A 21,583-nucleotide genomic window follows, 5' to 3' on the forward strand; every position below is an offset into this window, starting at 1 on the left:
GATTCTAATAAACTCTTGAGACCATCATTGCTTTCAGTTTTATACTGCTCATGTGCCTCCACTCCTCTGTTGGAGGGCTTCTGATCTAGCTGTTGCACCCCATGATCTTTGAAGTTTGCCTGTTTCATTTTAGAATGAGTCATTTATGTGGAGAATGTTGTGTTCCTGCCATTTGTTGGCACCATCATTATGCAAGTTCCTTGTTATGTTGCTGAGTATTCTTGTGTTTATAGAATCATAGAATGGATAATGCACAGTAGGAGGTCCAGGTCGGCAAGAGCAGCTCAGCTAGTTCTGCTCTTCCACCCTTTCCCCATAGTCCTCCGTATCTTTTCAGGTTCTTATCCAATTCCTTTTGAAAGCCACAATTGAGTCGGCCTCCAACACACCCTCAGGCAGTGTATTCCAAACCCTGCATTATAATGCTTTCCTCGTATCACTGTGGTTCTTTTGCCAATTACCTTAAAGCTCTATTTTCCTGTTTTCAACCCTTTTGTCATTGGGAACAGCTTCTCTTTGTTTACTCAATCTCTACTCAAGATTTTGGATACCTCTATCAAATCTTCTACCCATCACCTCTTCTCGGTCATTCTGGGACCCATTCAGCCTTTTCTGCACTCTCTTTGAAGGCTTCATGTCATTCCTAAAGTGGGTGCTCAGAATTGGACACAATTTTCTCGTTAAGACCAATCCAGTATTTCATAAAGATTCATCATGTCCTTTCTCCTTTTGTGCTCTCTGCCTCTATTTATACATGATGTGGAGATGCCGGCATTGGACTGGGGTAAGCACAGTAAGAAGTCTCTTAACACCAGGTTTATTTGGTAGCACAAGCCACAAGCTTTCAGAACGCTGCTCCTTCATCAGGTGAGTGGGAGTTCTGTTCACAAACAGGGCATATAATGACACAAACTGACAATGTGACTAACTGTCCTGTCTGGAGACAATACACATCTCTTTAACCTGTGCTTAACCCTCTCTCCACTCACATTGTCTGTTCTTTTAAGACTTGATTGCCTGTAAAGACTCACATTCCAACCATTATTTTGTAAATTGAGTTTGTGACTTTATATGCCCTGTTTGTGAACAGAACTCCCACTTACCTGACGAAGGAGCAGCGCTCCGAAAGCTAGTGGCTTTTGCTACCAAATACACCTGTTGGACTTTAACCTGGTGTTGTGAGACTTCTTACTCTATTTATTCAGGATCCTTTCGGCAGTTTCACCAATTTGTGCACACATACCTCCCAGCTGGTGCAAATGTCTTGCAATTTAATACCCTGGTTTGCGGATTTCATCAAATATTAGACAAGTTATAAAATGTGATCTACAAAACGTTTGATTTTTAAAAAATCCATATAATAAAAGGGAATTTGATTTTGGGGATACAGGGAATTCCGTTTTTACGTAATACCATCTTACCAGAAATGTCAGTCTTATGGAATGAAAGTGATTGGGTTGTAAACTGACAGTTGGTGCTGGCTACTCCCCTCAGCCGCGTGAAATCACTCGAACATGTACTTCCCTGTCCAATATGTTGTGGAGGAAAGCAAAGAGAGCAGTCTTTTAAGGAGCATCTTTGATATTTCACAGGAGTGAATTCCTGGAAGAGACTTTCTCCAAGTTCGGGCGGATCTCTGAGCTGAGTGTGATTAAAGACCAAAATAGGGACCAATCGACCAATTATAATCTAGTTGGGGAAACACAAAGCTGGGAAATTAACGGATCTCCATCTCTCCCCTAAATAATAAAAAAACAAAAATGCCTGTATCTGAAAGGGAGTAAGAAGTTTAACAACACCAGGTTAAAGTCCAACAGGTTTATTTGGTAGCAAAAGCCACACCTACCAAATTGCTACCAAATAAACCTGTTGGACTTTAACCTGGAGTTGTTAAACTTCTTACTGTGTTTACCCCAGTCCAACACCGGCATCTCCACATCTGAAAGGGAGGACATTGTATCTCAGAACACGACCAAGAATCAATCTTTCTGGTTGTAGGAGCTGTCCCCTCCATAGCTGTTGCCTCCCCAACCCTGGTAGTAGCCATCTCCCAGAAGAGTCGTAGCTGCCGCCTCTTCGCCCATGTATGTAGCCTCCAACTCCCAACCTTTTCTCGATGTGGTCCACCAGAATCTGCTGCTGATCAAGGGATATTCCAATCTTCACCTCCAGTGCATCCCGGTCATCCTCCGGGTTTTCAAAGGTGAAGCCCAAACCACGGTACGCCATGGCTATGGCTATGGCTCTCGGCACTAAAACTCTTTAGTAACATGGTAGTTACATTAGATTTTTGGTAAAACTGTTTTTATGTAGCATCTAAAGGTGTATTTGTGTTACAAGATTGCAGCTGCTGCATTCTTATTGTATTTGGCCCATCAAGCTGGCACCAATGGTTGTTCAGATTCACAAATGATCGATCCGGGGAATCTGCTATATGGTTGAGGATGCTAGTTCTCACTAAGCAAAATGATCAGAATTTGATCCCCTCATCTACTCTTTAATTACAATTCTGTTTCTGTATCACACGGGGAGTCCAGCACTTCTGCTGCCCAGCAGATCTCATGGTATTGCTTACAGTAAGTATTTTATTGAAGGAAGCATTAAATTGCCTAACAGTGTATTTGCTGCTAATCTTCAGCTGTTTAAGTTGCTTTTCCCTTTAAGGTCACAAAGTAATTTCATTTAAGTAGTGATATCACAAGGTTGAGTTTAATTGCTGTTTGGTGACAGAAATATGCAGATTGGAAAATATTTTTATATTTCTGTCTCCGGGTGAAAACAGCAGCCTGAAAATGCTACATCTTTACAAATAAAATATCTCTCAATAAATGTTTGTTACTCCTAGTTGGAATGAGAACACTCCGATTTCACACAACTTTCATCAATGTATTATCCAAAATTTTTGATTTGAATTTGTTCTTGTGTAATCAATTTCTGCCACTGCTAACATTCTTTAACTAAATGCATGTAAAAAAAAACTTGATGTTGCTTCTGCAGGGAAGACTGACAAGTTTGAGAGGTCATTGCAGGAGGTAGACTCTCTGTTAGAACAGTCTTTCCGCCTTGAACAAAAGGATGACTTGGCTGCAGCGCTCAATCTCTGCAATGAAGCTGTGTGTAAGTAAGCCTAACTGCCTCTGCTGCTTGCAGACTAAGTGCTCTTCTAACCAGTTATAACATTTCACCCATTAAAACCTGTTCTTTATTTGGCTGGAAACTGAAGCAAACTTGCCAGTTGTCCATTTCTTCCTTACATGCTTGTTTGTTCCGACGAGGAAATCCTTTGAGCACCAAAAATGATCTTGAAATTATTTCACAGAATTCTTTCACGTGGAATATATTTTAAAAATATAATTAATGCAATGAATATCTAGATTTTCAAATTTGAAACAACATTTTAAACTTCTTGTCATTTGAATTTAGTTCAAAATCCAGTTATACGTCGATTCGAAAATGCCCAAACCTTTTCAAAATTGTGCTTTATTTTAATTTCTCATTTGGTTTTAGCCAAATATGTATTAAAAACTACAGTTTACTTGAATTGTATTTGCAGTAATGCACCGAACTGGCAATTTAAAAACTGATGCTGCTCAATTTTGCTTGAGTGCGCAGATTCTCAGTGCAGTAAACTGGATAAATGTGAATTGCTTTTTGCTCAATTTTATTTACGCTTTTGAGCACTCTTTATAAGTTATCGAGGGCCAGCGTGGTGATTATGCCACCCATTCACTTTACTTTGACATTTGCTTAACTGTGTGGCTATGCATATTCTCTGTAGGATATGTGATTCAATAAGCACTTGATGTGACATTAGATAAGTTCCTGTGTGCACAACACCTTTTTGTAATTAAAGCTGTATCACATTGCTGTTAGAAATCACTGCTTAACATTTCATCAGAACATTTTGTGAGTTTCTCATACTTCTGTTTTACAACTGCATGTTGTTTGGGTCTGCGTGTGCATTTTTTTTTCTGCTGTTTTGCATTTTAGCTAAACTAAGACTTGCTATGCATGAAGGCAGTGCCATCACACACAGCAAAGCCCTTGCTGATAAGAAGCTCCATGTTTGCATGAAGAAGGTTCGAAGTCTGCAGGAGCGCATGCAACAATCCATCCACTCCCCTCCACCAGGGAACCCTGTGACTGAATGCAAAAGGTAGTATCTTAGGATCAAAAGGGACAAAATATCAGATAGAAGCCATTTATGCAATGATATTGCAAGTAATGTGTTGAAAATAAGACTTATTGTTTTATAGAAAATGAACTTGATGTGTTGGGCACTATGTTCAGTAACCATACAAATTATATCTTTATTACAGTACCTTTTTTTAAGGAATATGCAAAAACTACTATGAAATGTTCTTTTGGGTTAAAATTGTAATGGAACAAGTATTAGTTATGCTTCAATAAATTTGAGTGACTTGCACAGAGAACGATGTGATGTTGACAACTCTTTTAGAGATTCATTTTAATTTCTAGCCCCTTGCAAACAACATTTGCAGGAGATATTTAGTATGCATGCTGATCCTATTGTAGAGAGGTTGTGCAGGGTCTTATTTTCTCATGAATCTTAACTTTGAGTTTGACTCTTAGCTTTTCAATTTTGCCCCATGACATATCCTTAAATGAGACAGTAAGTAGAATTCAAAATTATTCTGTCTGAAGTAAATCATAAAGTGCTGATGTGAGATTTTAAATGTAGTGTTCAATTAAAACTCGTATTTATTGATAGGAACACACAGTATGTGTTTGACTCTGGCTTTGAATTTTTTCTAATATTCAACTTTATAAGTAACACAATCGTTTTTTTTATTTCAGTGTGCAGGCTAGCCAGGTCCAAGTACTGTTAACATCAGAGAGAGTAATGGAACCCATTAGTGAACCAGATCACAGGCCCAAATCTTCCCCAGTCCTATCAGCCACCCATCACCAACTTGCTCAACATGCATCCAAGTTACATGACCCTCATTCGGAGTTGCATGGCAAAGTTTCTGCTTTATTGGCTTCTGAACCGAAACAAAACCAAACTGCCAGAAATGCCACCGAGCTTTCATCTCCCCGCAATTGCAATTGGGTTCCAGCTTTTCTCACTGGGGAGAAGGTGGAGGAGAAATGTGTAACTGGTGCAATGCCCAAACATCAGATGAAGAAGATGGATGAACCAGTGGAAGAAAAGGAAGAATTGAACTGTTCAGCACTCAACCATAAACAGACAATGAACAAACATGGTTCCTTGCCACTGCTTGCAGCTGAATTCAGAGACATGAGTCTCACATTTCCATCACCATCTCCCCACATGCAGGTGTTAACTCAAAAGGATGAAATAGATGTCTATTCAAACAGCAGTTCTTATTCTTCTGTAACCTGCAATACAGTATATTGCAATTCAACACAGTTTAACACAACTGATACCAAAATCGTTCCGTGTACAACTTTGTCTTCTGCAAGCTTGAACTGGTCCCCTGAACAATCTTCTTCTTATCAATCAGATAGAAGTGATTTAAATTTGGATTTCAATTCAGCAATATTTGATGGTATCTGTTCACCCAAGTCTGAGCCGACTGTTGATAGGGTTAATGTAAAGTCAATGACAGCACACTTTCAAAGGCTAAATGTTAAGTTGGGCCAGAGAAATCATGAAGGTAATTTTAGAAGTGCATGTTCAAATTCCCCGCCAAAGACGTTTAATCAAGAAGTATCCCAGCTACCTCTGACTTTGCATCATGAGGTTGGGGCTTTCCATGGCATGGATCAGTTGGCCAGTGCAAAATGGTCTTCTGAAAGCTTGTATTCTCCCCAGGTTTCAGATGGACCTTTGGACAGTAAAGCTGAGGTGCCTGTTAATCCATCTGTGTCTGCTTATAGAGCAAACACTGATGCTGCAGCTGCTGTGAACACTCACTCCAGAGGATCAGGTTTTCTACCTGACACTCGGACAGATAAGGTATATGAACAGCAATGCCAAATTGCCATTCAATCGTTTTTCAGGGAAACCAGTTCCAGCAACACCTCTGAACCAGTGAGACATCAAAATGAGCTTTCCACTAGTACTGCTTCTGTGCCTATAGACAAATGGATTGGTGTCGATAGAGAACATTACATGTCACAACCAGATTACAAAAACACTGAACAGCATCACCAATGTGGTAATCTGCACAGTCAAGAAAATAACACACAGACTCATGGAAAACAACGAGTGCAACCATTTCCGGGTACAAACCAGGATATGGAGCTGGAGTTTTCCGAGCTGGAATGCCTGTATCAAGCAAGTTTGCAGGCTTCCGAGAATACCAGATATTCACCAGGGAGACAGTTGGCTGAAAATACCACCAGACAAAGCAGCGCTAAACCAGGTAAGAGGACTCAGTGTGATAAACAAGCTGCAGCACTCCAATCTTTTGGAAAGTGTATCAAGATTTGAGTTCATCTTTTGTGGTGTTTAATAATTAATAAATTGCTCATTTATTGAATATTTTGGTTGAGCCATGAGATTTAGCTGCAACTAGCAGAGTTTGTTGGGAGGAGTGCTTCAGCTTGATGGTGCAAGGAAGGTTAATTACCATGATTAATTAAAGTGACATCACCAAGACATCCTGAGTTATTGATATCAACTCATAACTTGGCACCCTTGAGCTGTTTGGCTCATTAATTACAAGTCCTTTGTGCATTATGCAAATGAAAGCAGGCTACCGTATATTTATCAATCTCCATGTACAGTTTGATGACCAAATTCACTTTCCTGGCCCTACATTAGTTTACATTTTAATGGTTCCTCCTCTTCATGTAACAAATCTCCTCCCTTTCAAAACTGCTCTGATCATCTTTAAAAAAAACACTTATTTTTCTTTGCAAACTATCACCTCATTTCAAACCTCATTTCAAACCTCTTGGGTTCCTGAAAATGTTGTCACTTTCCAAATCCATAACTATCATTTATGCCAATCCCTGTTGCATCTCTGCAGTAAGGATTTTGCCTTTAGCTTGGTATCAAAATATCCAAAAGCAAAGTCATAAATGATGGAAACATATGTGCAACTTCTGAAAACATGGTCGCCTTCTTTTCTTGCCTGAAATCAAGGGCAGTTGCCATCATTAGTTCAATGGTATTGAGTGGTTGATTAATGGTGAGAGTTTCTACTCCTGCTGTAGAAATGTAGTTTATTTCAATTGCTCCTCCTGTAATCCATAAGTGAGTAGGAACAGATGAAGTGAGCTCTGCCTGTAAGGGTTAAGAAATGTATAACAAAGTTATCTGTGTATATTCCGCTCCTCCCCACCTCACCTCTTTACAGACAGGTCGCTGTGCTCTTGCAGCCTCTCTTCTGCCCGGAGTGACCCTATTAGTAGCAAATGCGGAGAGAAAATAGTCTGTGACTGGACCAGCAGTCCTACAGCGTCTTTCAGATCCATTTAGCTGTCCTACCCTGTGCCTTGGACAACTCTTGTGGGCTGCATTCACAAGTGTGGCTGGCCAGATTCTGTCCCATAGGCACCTTTTGAATAAGCTTACTCTGGACTGTACTGAAGAAGAGGATGACCAGAGCAACATTGTGATCTGAGATAGCCAGGTACAATTAGAGTATACGAAACGGAGGAATTTCCAAAACCTTTTCTAAACACAGTATACCGAGGTTTACATAGAATTACTGGGACTTGATAGACCTCTTGCATCTCATGAAACTTTTGAGAATTCAGTAATAAAGGTATAAAGAAGAATGTGCCACCCTTTGAAAACTAGGTTGCTTCTAGACAGCTAACCTCATTAATATCTACTCAATATTCAATATCTATTAATATCTATTCATTTTGTGTTAACCTCTCCCTGATTTTTGTACCTCATCTAGTTTCTGCACTTACAGTTACAAGAAAACACTCCTCTTTGCCTGGAAGAGGTCGGTCGAAGACTCCAACCGCTGAGCTTGAGCGCAGTGCTTATGCGGCAGTATCCTATGGAGCACCTGTACCAGTCAGTGCAAAGGTACTGAAGACCTTTCAGAAGGAAAAATACTTTTTGTCCATTTTCTTTACAAATTGTGAATAGAAGTTGTCTTTTCTACCCTAATTCATAATGAAGGGAAATATTGCCTATCACGTGTACTAATTTACATTGAATTGACAGTTTAAAATCAGTATGGGTGGTCCAGGGTTTGGAAATACCACCATGGTGAATTGGGGATAAAGGGTACACTTCTAAATTGAAGTTAAAGCAAAAGACAAGTTCTATGGAATTTGTTCAATTCAAAGTAGTCCATTACTACCAATTTGAAAAAAAATGTTGTTTCTTTTTTAAATAAAGGTTTGAGTTTCTTTCAGTAGAAATGTGCTTCTTGGCTGCTCCAGCAATGTTGCTGATAGAGCAGAACCATTATTCTACCTAAGCAAGGAGTCACTCCATTATTTCAGTGGGAGTGGTGACTTTGCATCAACATGGCAGCAGCTGGAACTACTTTACCATAGGGAAAGTTAAGGTTAGGTCTTGCTCAGTTGGGCAATGCCAACCAGTGCTTTAATGGACCTGTCTTCTTATCAACATCCTGCAGAAATGCAGCACTGCATTAGCATGTGGAATCTGTCAAAAGGCTGGTGAAAAACCAGCGATAACTATTGACGATAGGTGAGTCAAGATTAATAGCTTGCTGTTCTGTTGCGTTATATCCTATTATGTACTTCTGAGGCTGTATAAGACTCTGGTCAGACCCCATTTGGAGTATTTGGGCCCCGTATCTAAGGAAGGATGTGCTAGCCTTGGAAAGGGTCCAGAGGAAGTTCACAAGAATGACCCCTGGAATGAAGAGCTTGTCGTATGAGGAACGGTTGAGGACTCTGGGTCTGTACTCGTTAGAGTTTAGAAGGATGAGGGGGGATCTTATTAAAACTTACAGAATACTGCGAGGCCTGGATAGAGTGGATGTGGAGAGGATGTTTCCACTAGTTGGAAAAACTAGAACCAGAGGGTACAACCTCAGGCTGAAGGGACGATCCTTTGAAACAGATGAGGAGGAATTTCTTCAGCCAGAGAGTGGTGAATCTGTGGAACTCTGCCGCAGAAGGCTGTGGAGGCCAGGTCATTGAGTGTCTTTAAGACAAGAGATAGATAGATTCTTGATTAATAAAGGGATCAGGGGTTATGGGGAAAAGGCAGGAGAATGGGGATGAGAAAAATAGCAGCCATGATTGAATGGCGGAGCAGACTCAATGGGCCGAGTGGCCTAATTCTGCTATGTCTTATGGTCTTATGGTCTACCAAGATTGACCTTGTTGGGGCATGAGAGTCCCTTGTGGAGTCTCACTTCAGCTTGAAGCTGTACCCCGAACAGGAATGAGTGACTCCATAGCAAATGTGTGAAAACAACAATTTTAAAGACAACTTAATTGTCGAAAAAATTGTAACCCCAAATTGGTCTGTTCAATACAATTCCTCAAAATGGTAAAACAACCCCAAAATGGTCTGTTTGAGACACATCCCTAAAATGGTACAATTCCCCTTGTTCATACATCACCAAGTCAACGAATACCCATCGCACAGGGAAAAGACTGATCAGTTGCTCCTTCAACATCCCTTACTCAGTAACCTTCGGTGGTTGACTGTTCTGTTCCAGCTGCTGACCCACTGCTAGGCACTGTGCCCCTTTAAATCCAATTTCTGGCTGTATCCCAATATTACAAGGTTTCCATCCAGACCTTTTCCCAAAGGTCAGGGAGTCTAAAACTAGAAGGCATAGGTTTAAGGTGAGGGGAGAGATGCAGAAGGGTCCAGAGGGGCATGGTTTCACACACACAGGGTAGTGAGTGTCTGTAAAAAGCTGCAAAAGTAGTAGTAGGGGCAGATACAATTTTGTCTTTTAAAAAGCTTTTCGACAGTTACATGGGTAAGATGGGTATGGAGTAATATGGGCCAAACGCGGGCAATTGGGACTAGCTTAGTGGTTAAAACACAAGGGTGGCATGTACAAGTTGGGCCGAAGGACCTGTTTCCATGCTGAAACTTCTATGAATTTCTCTAAACAGGAGTCTGGCAATCATGAATCTTTATCAAATTCTTCTCTCAGACACTGCGAGGTTTGCAGTCTTTGCGATACACACCTCTTCGATGATGTCTCCAACCTGACATCAATCAGGTTATGCTGTCCCTCAATCAAACGCCCTCTCCTGATTCCACGTCATAATTGACCACCCGTGTGCAATGTTATCCATTGTCCTGGCTTGTAGTTCAAGGGTCATCGAATGCAGTAAGAAGTGATTGCTGTCAAACAATAGTAAACAACTTTCATTTTGGCAGATCTAGCACAGAAAGGAAAAGCAGTAGTACAGACAGAACAAAAGCTGTGAACATGGCCTGACCAACGTGAAACAAAGTCTTGGGGGAGGAAACAAGTTAATTATGTCACTGCTGATTACTTTTGGTTAATTAGTTGACTTAATTAAAACACAATCACACTTGGTTTTAAATCAAGGTCTACAAATTAACTTTTAAAAATTCAAAGCAGGTTCTCTTAAAGTCAAGAGCAAAGCAGAATCAAAATGCAAAAATGTAAAATTGCAAAGCATTGTGATTGCCGGTCTATAATATGTAGTTACTGCATAAAGCAGTCAAATTAGTTCATGCATGATCCAGATGCAGTTCAAAATTTCCCCAAGACTTGACCTTTTGTACTGTTTTCCAGTTATCTACTACTTAGATGCTTCCTTTCACTGTAAGCACTTGCATATTAAATTAAATTTACTGCTATATTCATGACTGAATTTCTAGCAAAATCACCAGTCTCTAGCCATTGCTGGATTTATTCTGAGCTCCTGTATTTGAAAGGACGTATATTTTCACTTTGCTGTATGCCTTCCACACATGGCCTTGAGTGTTAACTCAGTCTCATTTATTGTTATCCTCTTACCTTAGAAGGTGCAATTCAATGAATTTGCTCCAAGACATAATGAGGAAAATGATGATTACAGTGCAGAGAATTTCCGACGTATTGCTCGCAGTCTGAGTGGAACGATTCTTGCTAACAGAGATAATCCTGCGGCTGCTTCTCACAGTGTTGTAAGTAAACTTCCTGAGCAATGTTAGAATTGTAAATGCAATAAAATGTTTTGTGCACTTGGGTGTTAGCATCTTAATGAACCCTTAGTGAATTGTTTAACATTGTAAAAGAGTTTAGAGGAATAAATTTGAGGCAGATTTTCTTTCTGTCATTAAGGATATTCTTTGCATATAACAGTCATGTCCATTTATGTTGCAAGGAAACAAAACCCCTGAGAAAACACGTGGAGCCTCAGAAAAGATCGGTCAGTTCCTCTTCCTTGACCACATTCCAAATTTCCTCCCATGATCCTCATGTGTTTACCTCTATCCCTCAGCACCATCCCAACCTATCACAGCACCTTTCGTCTGATCCATTGTGGCCAAACAAGGCTGATGAGGCAAACAGAGCATCAGGTAATCTTGGCTTCTCTACTTGTGTCTCCCTTTGTGTGCGTAAGGTTATCCATAGTGTGTACGGTTGCAGGACTGGCTGTTTCCCTTCCATGTTGTACTGTCATCTGAGCTGCTCTTCCAACATGAAAATATCAACATGGTAGTGAAGTTACTGGGAGACTTACTTTGCATTGCGAGTGTATTTTACAATAACAGACTATGTCTTGGTATTTACCGCCAATAAAATAACATTGGTTCCACCAAGCAGCACAGTGGTTAGCACTGCTGCCTCACAGTGACCTGGGTTTAATTCTGGCCTTGAGTGACAATCTGTGTGGAGTTTGCACGTTCTCGTCATGTCTGTGTGGATTTCTTCCGGGTGCTCCGGTTTCCTCCCACAGTCCAAAGATATGCAGGTTGGGTGGATTGGCAATGCTAAATTGCCCCTTAGTGTCCAAAGATGTGTAGGTTTGGTGGATTAGCCATGGTAAATGCGCAGGGCTATGGGGGTAGGGAGGTGGGCTCGATAAGATGCTCTTTTGGAGTGTCGGTGCAGATTCAATGGACCAAGTGGTCTCCTGCACTGTAGAGATTCTATGGAAGCACAAAGGCTTTATAGTTATAATCAGATTCAGCAAATGGCAGCAATTTGAAAAACATTAATGCACTATAATTTCTGATAGATTCTTGGCATTTGCTGTTTTCTATGCTATATACTTGCCAATTGTAAATATTTTTGGTGAAATTAGTATCTTTATGCAACAGGACTTTAAATTTGCATCCCATGTCATTCTATCCCTCTAAATCATTCCCATCCCATCCTTTCACCTTTCTCAATCATCTTCTATTTCACCATGTCGTTCTATGCTATCCACATTTCCTATTCTGTACCTCCCACACCTGACCCCCTACCCACCAATCCTCTAGCTGGGGTCACTTTGTTGTCAGACTCCCTGTACTTTCAGCTGCTCTTTTTTCTCCACTAACATCTTTCACTCTGCTGTCGTCAGGACCGTTGGCAGCCACACACGAGACTCTCACGCCCCTGTCAATAACTCAGAGCAGCAACCACTGAAAGCAGCAACCACTAACTAAATCTCAAAGTAAAGTAAGATTCATTTTTGAAGGGAATGTGAGTGAAGGAACAGACACAACTTCGAGCTCCACCCCTCATGTTTCAGAGTCATAGAGTTTTACAACACAGTGAGCGGCCCTCCGGCTCATTGTGTCTGCGCTGGCCATCAAACACTGATCTATTCTAATCCCAATTTTCCAGCACACTTGGTCCATAGCTGTGTTTTCTGATCTCAACAGATTCATCAGAAGAAGTTGAAATGTCTCTCATTTCTTAGTGTGGGATGAATGGAGCAGGGAGTGGGGGGGGGGGGCGCAAGGAGAGGGGAAAGTTCAGTGTGAGGGTTTGTTAGCTCAATGCACATGGTATCTTAATGTCGTAGTAACATAATATTTGCCACTAGTCATCCCACCATGTACAAAATTTCTCTGAATCAACACTCAACCCATTAAAACAGTTCAGACAAACAAAAACTATTATTATAGATATAAAATCATTCAAGAACAAAGCATCACCAGTTTGCAACAGGTTAAATCTAATGCATTGTAATTAGTTTCAATGTTATAGCATAGCGGAGTTGATCAGAATTGTTTGTGTCTGCTTGCAAAGAAGTTGGAGTACAAGAATAAGGAAGTCTTGCTACAATTATGCAGGGCTTTGCAGAGACCACTTCTGGAATACTGTGCAGTTTTGGTCTTCATATTGAAGGAAAGATATACTTGCATTAGAGGCAGTGCAGCAAAGTTTCACAAGATTGATCCCTGGAATGAGAGGTGATCTCATTGAAACATATAAGATTCCGATGGGACTGGACAGACTAGACACGGGAAGGTTACTGGCTACTGGCTGGAGACTCCAAAACACATGGCATAGTCTCAGGATAAGGGACTGAGAAGAGGAGAAATTACTTCATCCAAGGGTTGTGAATCTTTTGGAATTCTCCACCCCAGAGGGTTGCTCCAACGTTGACAGTGTTGCAGATAGATGTTTGCTATCTTAGGGAATTGAGGGATACAAGGAGCGAGTGGGAAAGTGGAATTGAAACCCAAGATAAGCCATGATCATGTTGAATGGTGGAGCAGGCTGTTTGGGCCACTGCTGCTATTATCTCTTGTCTGCTCTGAAATTGCTACCATTTGGATATTGTGAAACAAATTTTAAAATACTTTATATCAGGAGAGAGATTATTAAGATGGGACCAAAAATGAGAAATTTTAGAGTTGGGCTCGACACAGCAGAGGAAATAAAAGGAAATCTGATTAAGTTGTTTGATGTTATGGGAATGTATAAATAAAATAAAAATATTTCCAGTGTTCAGTTAGCCAGTAACTACAAATCCTGACTTTAGATCATTAAAAGATCGAGGTGAAGTGAAGGGAGGAGCAGTTAGAAGAAGGTTTTAAATACAGATTTGTCAGAACATGAAATGTTGCATTTGAAGCAACAGTGATGGAAACAGGATTAATCATGACTTGTTAAATGGAAATGAATAAATATTTGAAAATTATAAATTTGAAAGGGTGCAGAGAAAGGGCAGAAGACTCTGGATCAGTTGACAGCCCTTTCTGACAGCCAGTGTTGGTGTAATGGACCAAATAGTCGTCTTCTGTGCTGAAGTCGCGTGATGAATGCTGTTGATCGACAGAGAGCCATTAATGTCATTTAAAAGGCAATTTGTAAAAGTGAAGGACTTGAACAGTGCCTCTTTCTTAATTGGTCTAACATTGATGAATGAGGGTGAAATGTTGTGTTCATATCTAACATGGTAATGGACACCAAACAGCACAGCAACAGAGGCAGCTGTGTACTGAGCCAGACTGAGTGAGGAATTTGGTGGTAAAATGTCTGGTAGGATATCACAGAAAAACTGAGCCTGTTGGGAAAATGTCACCTGATAAAAATATATAAAAATAACTTGAAAAGAAATATGCATGCAAAATATTGACCAGGGTTGGAATTTCTGTGAGGATTCTTATGATTTGCCATAACTTTGGCAGAAGATCATTTTGAACAGCCATTTCTTCAATCTTTCTACCCAAATTATAATTGTTGATTGGGAATCTACGTGAAAGTTCTTGTGCTGGATTTTTGAATGTGTAACTAAAGCAGTTTCATCCCTAATCAAAGTTCACCAGTAATTTTATGAGCTTAACTCCCTCTGTTTCTTGTGAAAGCAGACAAGAACATCGAAAAATTTCTGGCTGTGTTTGACCGGAGTGAAGCTCTCAACCATGAGAACTACCAGAGTGTTGCAGTGAATTATGGGACGCTGCCACGCTTTCAGAAGAGCTGGACCAAAGGACAGAGACCTGTCAAGAAAGAGCAAGTGCATGTTGAGAATAAAAATACCATCAAGCAGAGATTGGCTCACAGCAACCAAGCTGTTCTGCCAGACAAAAGAACGGTTGAGCAACTTTGCAGAGATCCATCCAGTGTATCAGCATTGAACAGGCCTCCACACCAGACTAGGGCTGAGTTATACAATAGTTATGGTTACTCTGACCATTTTGCTATGCATCACAGAGCTGTGCACGGCACTGGCCAAACCTCTCTTCCAAAAAACAGCAACATGGCAAATACCTTAAATCTTCAAAGATCCCCTTACAGCAAATCTTCGCACTCCAACACTCCTGGTCCAGTCCGTCTTGATGTTCCCCCAGATGAGGATTGGAGAAAGACAATTTATACTCATCCTCAGCCCAGTGAGAGGAAGCAATTGGCCCCTCATACTACAGCAAGGACCAGTGGTACTGGTGTTTATACAAGGCGGCCATCTGTTGGTCGACTAATGACTGAGCCGATGACTCCACAGCCAGGCACCAGGCGGCGACAGTGTGCTTTATGCCAGCAGGTATTCATCGATGCAGCCGTGGTTTATTGCAGGAACTGTACTGCGTACATGGCACGGTTTAAGCCACAACACTGACCCTTTGTGGTTAAGGTTAGCCAAAACCAATGGTCATCTCAGAGGTAATTTATCTTAAAGTAGGCTAATGCTTAGACTAAACACTGGTACTGCCACTAACTGAGTGGGTTGACACTGTAAAACTGATCACTTATCAACTGTGATGTTGAAAATTAAGAGTGTGCATTTGAGGGTTAGTATAAATGCAAAATGATGAAGGCTAAAGATTGAATGTATTTAAATAATAAAACCTGACATTTTTTTCAGTTACTAGTTAGGGATTATGTTTATAGTTCTGATGCTGGATGCTCTCATGTGGATATACAGAATTGATATTTACTGTATCACAGTCCTAGCCACTCTATTAATTTGGATCTTTATGCTGATACAAAACATGCAGTGTTGTGTACTGCAGTATAATGATCTAAATGCCATTCGTGGGTTACATGTCAAGTTTCGGATTTTCGGATGTAATTTTTGTGGAGCCAATTTAAAAACCCATTTCACTCATTCCAGTCCTACCTAGTTGAAATGTTATGTATGAGAATAAATACCAGCAGGCATTGTATTTTAACCGATACCTCAAATTCTGTTTAAGACTTGGTGGTTCCAGTATCTCAAAAGTTATTAAAGGTGACCTTAAACCTATGCAGCAGGATCCCAGCTTATGGATATTTAATATGTTCCACTGAAATTGCTCTCTCTGCTAGTTTAGTAGAGGTGTTCACCATTTAATATCATCCAAGTTTCACTAAAAGAGTGGGGGGAGGAATTGCATCGATCCATTCAGCTTCTGTAATTTGTGGTTTGGCTGTTCTGCCTCTGAACCCGATTAATTATTTTAGTGGAGTGTCCGCATGTGAAATTGTCAGCTTCACCTGCAACTTTGTTTTGTCAATTCTTGGGCTTGAATTGGGTTTAAAGGTGAACAATAAATAAAATAATTCCGCTTTCAGTGTAGGTTTAATACAATTGTAGTTCAAATTTGGTTGCAGCCTGAGGTAGTGCTTGTATTTACCACCTGTGGAAAAACTTGTTTTCTTTTCTATAACACACATGAAGGAGTTAAAATGTGTCTGTTCTGATTGCCCACGTGGAAGACACCTTGACACTTTATTCACTGTCCCACATATATGTATATAATTGAAATTCTACTTGATTGTAGGTCCGATGTGAGAGACAGCACGGAGGTACTGTTTCACTGAGGGCCACCAGTGATGAGAAGCTGCTGTAAAAAATAAAATAAAATGAAGGATGCAAGTTAAAATTTGATTATTGAAGAAGTACGTGTGTATCTGGTCATTGGGCATGAGTGCGATGGTCTGAGAAATTGGGAAAAGTTAATGTTGATGTGTGAATATTGGGTTGTTGGAAGGACGTTACAAGGCAGCAAGACAGTCATATTTAGAGGACTTGTCCATTAGAGTAAAGCTTCAGTTGCAGGCCCACACGAGCTCTGACTCTGATTGCCTTTAATTCCCTTCTACTCGTTCATTATTTTTATAATATGTATGATTCTGATTTTTATTTGTGGCAGTCTGTAAAGTTTGTTGTGACTTGCCGGTATCCAGAACTGCTGAAGATCCATGTGAATTGTCACCAGTAAATGCTGTTGTAATGTCTGCAGATTCACAATGTTGATCATGCCACTGGTGAACGGGTATGGAGAGGTACTTCTCTGCAATGAGTACCGGGCCATTCACACCCTTGTGTATATCCTACAAGAACTCCCAATGATAAGTTATAGGTGTACAGATGTGGGATTAAGAAATTTTATTGTAGAAAACTGTTTACAGATTTTTACTGTAATTTCATACTTGTCTGCTTAGTAAAAGCTTGATATTCTTGCTAATGTATTACTGTTAAAACGTGTACAGCTTTTACAGCCAATGAAATGTGAATTGGAAAATTTCTGTACCTATTGGTATTTAATTGCAGTGCTAGAAAATGCAACTCATATTTTTGCAATAAAGTATCCAAATGTGCTAATAATTGGGCCTGTCGTTGTTTCAAACCCGATGGCGAGCAACAGGTTGAAGATGAAAAGTACCATCTTTCTTTTTCTTCACTCAGGAAGTTGAGACGAGAGGAATGGCTTCTAACAGTATGTTCCTTGGCAGGCTGTGGAGGTTTATTTACTGAGTAACTGACCCACACAGATGATGAAATGAACAAGGGTCTTGCATTTATAAACCAGCCTTCATATCCTCATGCCATCCAAAGATTCTTTACGACTATTTAATTACTTTTGAGGTATAGTTACTGCAGGGCAACCTGACAACCAATTTTCTCAGCAAGGTTCCACAAACAGTATCAGCGTAAGTGTCGAGTTAAATATCTTCTTGATGGTATTGGTTGAAGTCTGATTGTTAGCCTGGACAGTGGGAGAATTCACCTGTTCTTTGTTTAATGTGAAGGGATTTTTTCCAGGTATTTTGAGCACTACAGACAGGTTCTTGTTTCAAATATCAGCTGAAAGGCAGCGGGCGGAATTTTACCGTCCTGCCTGCTATGGGAAAAGTGGCAAAGGTCCATTGACAACGGGCGAAATTTTCCAGTCTTGGGGCGAGCGTGGCTGGAAAATCCCGCCCAGCATCTCTGACATCGCCACGCTGCCTCTGCATTGTACTGAAATTCCCCATTTCGGAAAGACAAAGGATTGTTTCCTAATGATATGGGGCTATAATGTACTCAGAACTCAGCAGGAAAAAGTGGCACAAGTTACAATTTAGCATATTCTAATAATCAAAGCAGATTTTACTTGTATAAACGCAAAATACTGTGGATGCTGGAAATCTGATATAAGAGCAGAAAATGCTGGAAGGATTCAGCAGATCTGACAGCATCTGTGGTGAGCGATAGAGTTAATGTTTCGAATCTGTATGACTCTTCCCCTTGGACTTGAGACGTTAACTCTGTTTCTTTCTCCACAGATTCTGCCAGGTTTGCTGAGACTTTAACATTTTTCTGTTTTTATTTTAGATTTTACTTGTAAGCAATTTCCATGGTCGGGTCAGTGCATTCTTAAATCATTTGCACAGCCAGTTGAGATAAATTTAGTTTTGTAGTATTTTGTAAAACAAAATGTGATTAGCACATTGGAGTGCCCCTCTTTTTAAAGTTTATTTATTAGTCACAAGTAAGGCTTACATTAACCCTGCAATGAAGTTACTGTGAAATCCCCCTAGTCGCCACACTCTGGCGCCTGTTCGGGTCAGTGCACCTAACCAGCACATCTTTCAGACTGTGGGAGGAAACCGGAGCATCCGGAGGAAACCCACGCAGACATGGGGAGGACGTGCAGACTCCACACAGACAGTGACCCAAGCCGAGATTGGAACCCGGGTCCCTGGCGCTGTGAGGCAGCAGTGCTAACCACTGTGACACCGGGCCACCCCGCTTGAGCCACAGGTCAGAGTTCAAGAATTTCTCATCACAGTTAGCCAAATGGGACATGGCTAACAGCGTTTAGTGACTTGCTATCTACCTTTGTAATCTGTGTTTACTGGGGCTGTCAGAATAATAAATGCCAATGGAACAGTTTTCCACAAACTTTGACCTCATAAACTGCACTTTATATCTGTTTATAAATAAGACAGTGAAGAAAAGTAAAGCCTTGGGTGGAGTGAGCAGCCACAAGATGTTTTAAGATGTCAGCTGCGATTCGGTGGTAATACTTGCCTCGGAGTCAGAACGTGCCACTACAGAGACTGGCTGACACATCGGTGCAGAACTGAGGGAATGCTGCACTGTGAGAGATGCCACCTTACAGATGAGGCAATAAACTGATGCCCTTCCTGCTGCATCTGATAGATGTGAAGGACCCCATGGCATTATTTTTGAAGAAGTGTAAGCAAGTATTTCACACTGCCTTGGTCAACGTTTGTTCCTTAACCCACACCACTAAAACAAATTAAAACTGTCTCTTTGCTGTTTGTGGGACTTTACCGTGTCTGTTTCCCTACGTTACAATTGTGACGACAATAGGCGCATAGAGTACAGAAGCGGGGACGTGACGTTGAATTTGTATATAACACTAGTTTGGCCTCAGCTGGAGTACTGCATTTATCTCTTGGCACTGCACTTCATGTGAATTGTTCATCGGATGAAGAACTTGAGTTATGAAGCTGGTTAGGAGAAGCAGGGACTGTTTTCCCTGCAGAAGAGAAGGTTGAGAGGAGATTTAATAGAAGTATTCAAAATCATGAAGGGGCCTGGATAGCGTAGATAAGAGAGAAACTGTTCCCTCGCATGAAAGTATCTGGAATGAGAGGACACAAATTTAAAGCAATTGGCAAAAGAAGCAAAGGTGATGTGTGGAAAAACTTGGTTAAGGTCTGGAATGCACTGCCTGAGAGTGTGGTGGAGGCAGGTTCAATCGGAATTTGAAAGGGAATTAGACTTGTCTGAAAAGGAAGAATGTAGGGAGAAGGTAAGGGAATGGATCTAGGTAAATTGCTCATTCAGAGAGCTGGTGCAGACGCAGCAGACCAAATGTTGTACGATTTTGTGATTACTCAGTGCACAAACCATTCATCTTCATGTCGCCTTTTCTTTGCCAATTATCTTAAATCTATGACTCTGGTTGCCATTGGAAACAGTTGCTCCTATTTCCTCTTATTTCTTCCTCTTAGTTTTGAACTCTGCTGTTTTGTTTATTCATTTATGGGATGAAGGCATCGCGAGCTTTCCATCGTTAACTGCCCTCCATTTCAGAGGGCATTTGAGAGTCAACCATGCTGCTGAAGGCCAGGTAAGGGAAAGTAGCAGATTTCCTTCCCTAAAGGGCATTGGTGAACCAGATGGGTTTTTACAACAATTAACAATGATCATCACTAGACTTTTAATTCCAGATTTTTTATTGAATTTGAATTTCACCATCTGTGGTGGGATCTCCAGATCTTGTCTGGGTCTCTGGATTACTAGTCCAGTAACAACACCATTATGCTACTGCCTCCTTTGTCCTCTGGACACTTTCTCCAAGGGCTTTGTTATCCTTCCTAATGTGTGATGCCCAGAATTAAACACGATATTCCAGTGATTTATAACAGTTTACTTAATTTTCTTGCTTTTATACTCTGCGCCCTTGTACGTACAAGCGAAGGAAACATATCATTACACGGAAGGTTGATTAGCTTGGGCCCAGAGTTTATTCCAGGCCAAGAAAAGGAGCTGTAGTGCTAGCTGAGGTTGCAGCGATATCTCTGAAGTGGAGGATTGAGATTGTGATAGATAATTGGACAAAAGCATCTTGGAAATGTAAAGTAATCCATCAATTCCCGTGGCAAATTTGGAGAAAACGTGTTGCTTAATATGTTGAGTAATGGATCCTCTGCACCTTTCATTAATTATCTCAGCAAGAGTAATATACCATGCATGGTTTATTTTCCCCTTACCTTTTCTACTATTTTATTCAGCCTGATTAGTTAAAGAAAATCAAACATACATTGTGAATAAAATCTGCCAGTAATGTGAAGTGTTTGTTCAAATATATCATTAATTTCTCATGCTGATCTTACAAAATTGAATCCTGTACTTTTGCAACTCGGCAGAAACAAGTGAATGCATTTTCATTTCATTTCTGATTATTGCACCTGAAAACTGTTCGCTTTAAATTCAATGCAGCGTTTAGATGCTGTAAATAAAAATTTCAATTTAACTTTCATTCAGGAGCTTTCCAAATGCAACATGGTTTCTGTTTATTTATGAGATTTAGCTTGCCTGCTTCTCCTCCTCCTCCAATCCTGTCCTCTGTCTGAGCTTCAGCCTGGAATGTGGCACCAGGCAGACAGGGCAGCCTCTCCGTATTGGTTCCAGCCTTTTCTTTATCAGAATCACCTCATCAATTCCATTTTCAATTTCCACTCCGGTTCTGTAAGCTTGATGTTGAGCATTGGATGTTGTGCCGACCATCAGCCATTTGTCCGAAGACTTTCAACAGGTGTTAAAGCTGTACCAGAACATTTGCCTTGAGGTACAAGAGCCAGCTCAAACTTTATAAAGACTGATTGATTGCTTTATTGGTGAGATTGTGGATTTCTATTTAAGGAACCTGCCACATCCTGATGAAGCTCAATTGCATAAACCACACAGCATTACATTAATATGTGATTAGACACTTGTTGCCCAATTCATTTTCAAGAGGTTCGCAATTTGCTCTTAAACCCGCCACAGCTCTGCGTATTATTAC

General features: G+C 40.6%; 1 protein-coding gene across 5 annotated transcripts in view; it reads left to right on the top strand.

Annotated features, from left to right (window-relative positions):
- The window catches only part of usp54a (ubiquitin specific peptidase 54a), a 132,327-nt gene extending 114,739 nt beyond the window's left edge, over positions 1-17,588 (top strand). For 2 of the 5 annotated variants that reach the window (XM_078199339.1, XM_078199343.1), the window contains exons 16-22: positions 2,998-3,117; positions 3,991-4,156; positions 4,819-6,353; positions 7,845-7,978; positions 10,895-11,038; positions 11,239-11,434; positions 14,666-17,380. In XM_078199339.1, the coding sequence (XP_078055465.1) occupies positions 2,998-3,117; positions 3,991-4,156; positions 4,819-6,353; positions 7,845-7,978; positions 10,895-11,038; positions 11,239-11,434; positions 14,666-15,414 (3,044 nt within the window). In that variant the 3' untranslated portion in view covers positions 15,415-17,380. Of the gene's footprint in view, positions 1-2,997; positions 3,118-3,990; positions 4,157-4,818; positions 6,354-7,844; positions 7,979-10,894; positions 11,039-11,238; positions 11,435-14,665; positions 17,381-17,466 lie in introns of those variants that run through there. The other 3 variants (XM_078199341.1, XM_078199342.1, XM_078199344.1) reach the window with 3 other exon arrangements.
- The last annotated feature ends 3,995 nt before the right edge of the window (positions 17,589-21,583 follow it).

The sequence above is a fragment of the Mustelus asterias genome, chromosome 28, assembly GCF_964213995.1.
Source record: "Mustelus asterias chromosome 28, sMusAst1.hap1.1, whole genome shotgun sequence".
In the NCBI taxonomy this organism is placed as follows: Eukaryota; Metazoa; Chordata; class Chondrichthyes; order Carcharhiniformes; family Triakidae; genus Mustelus; species Mustelus asterias.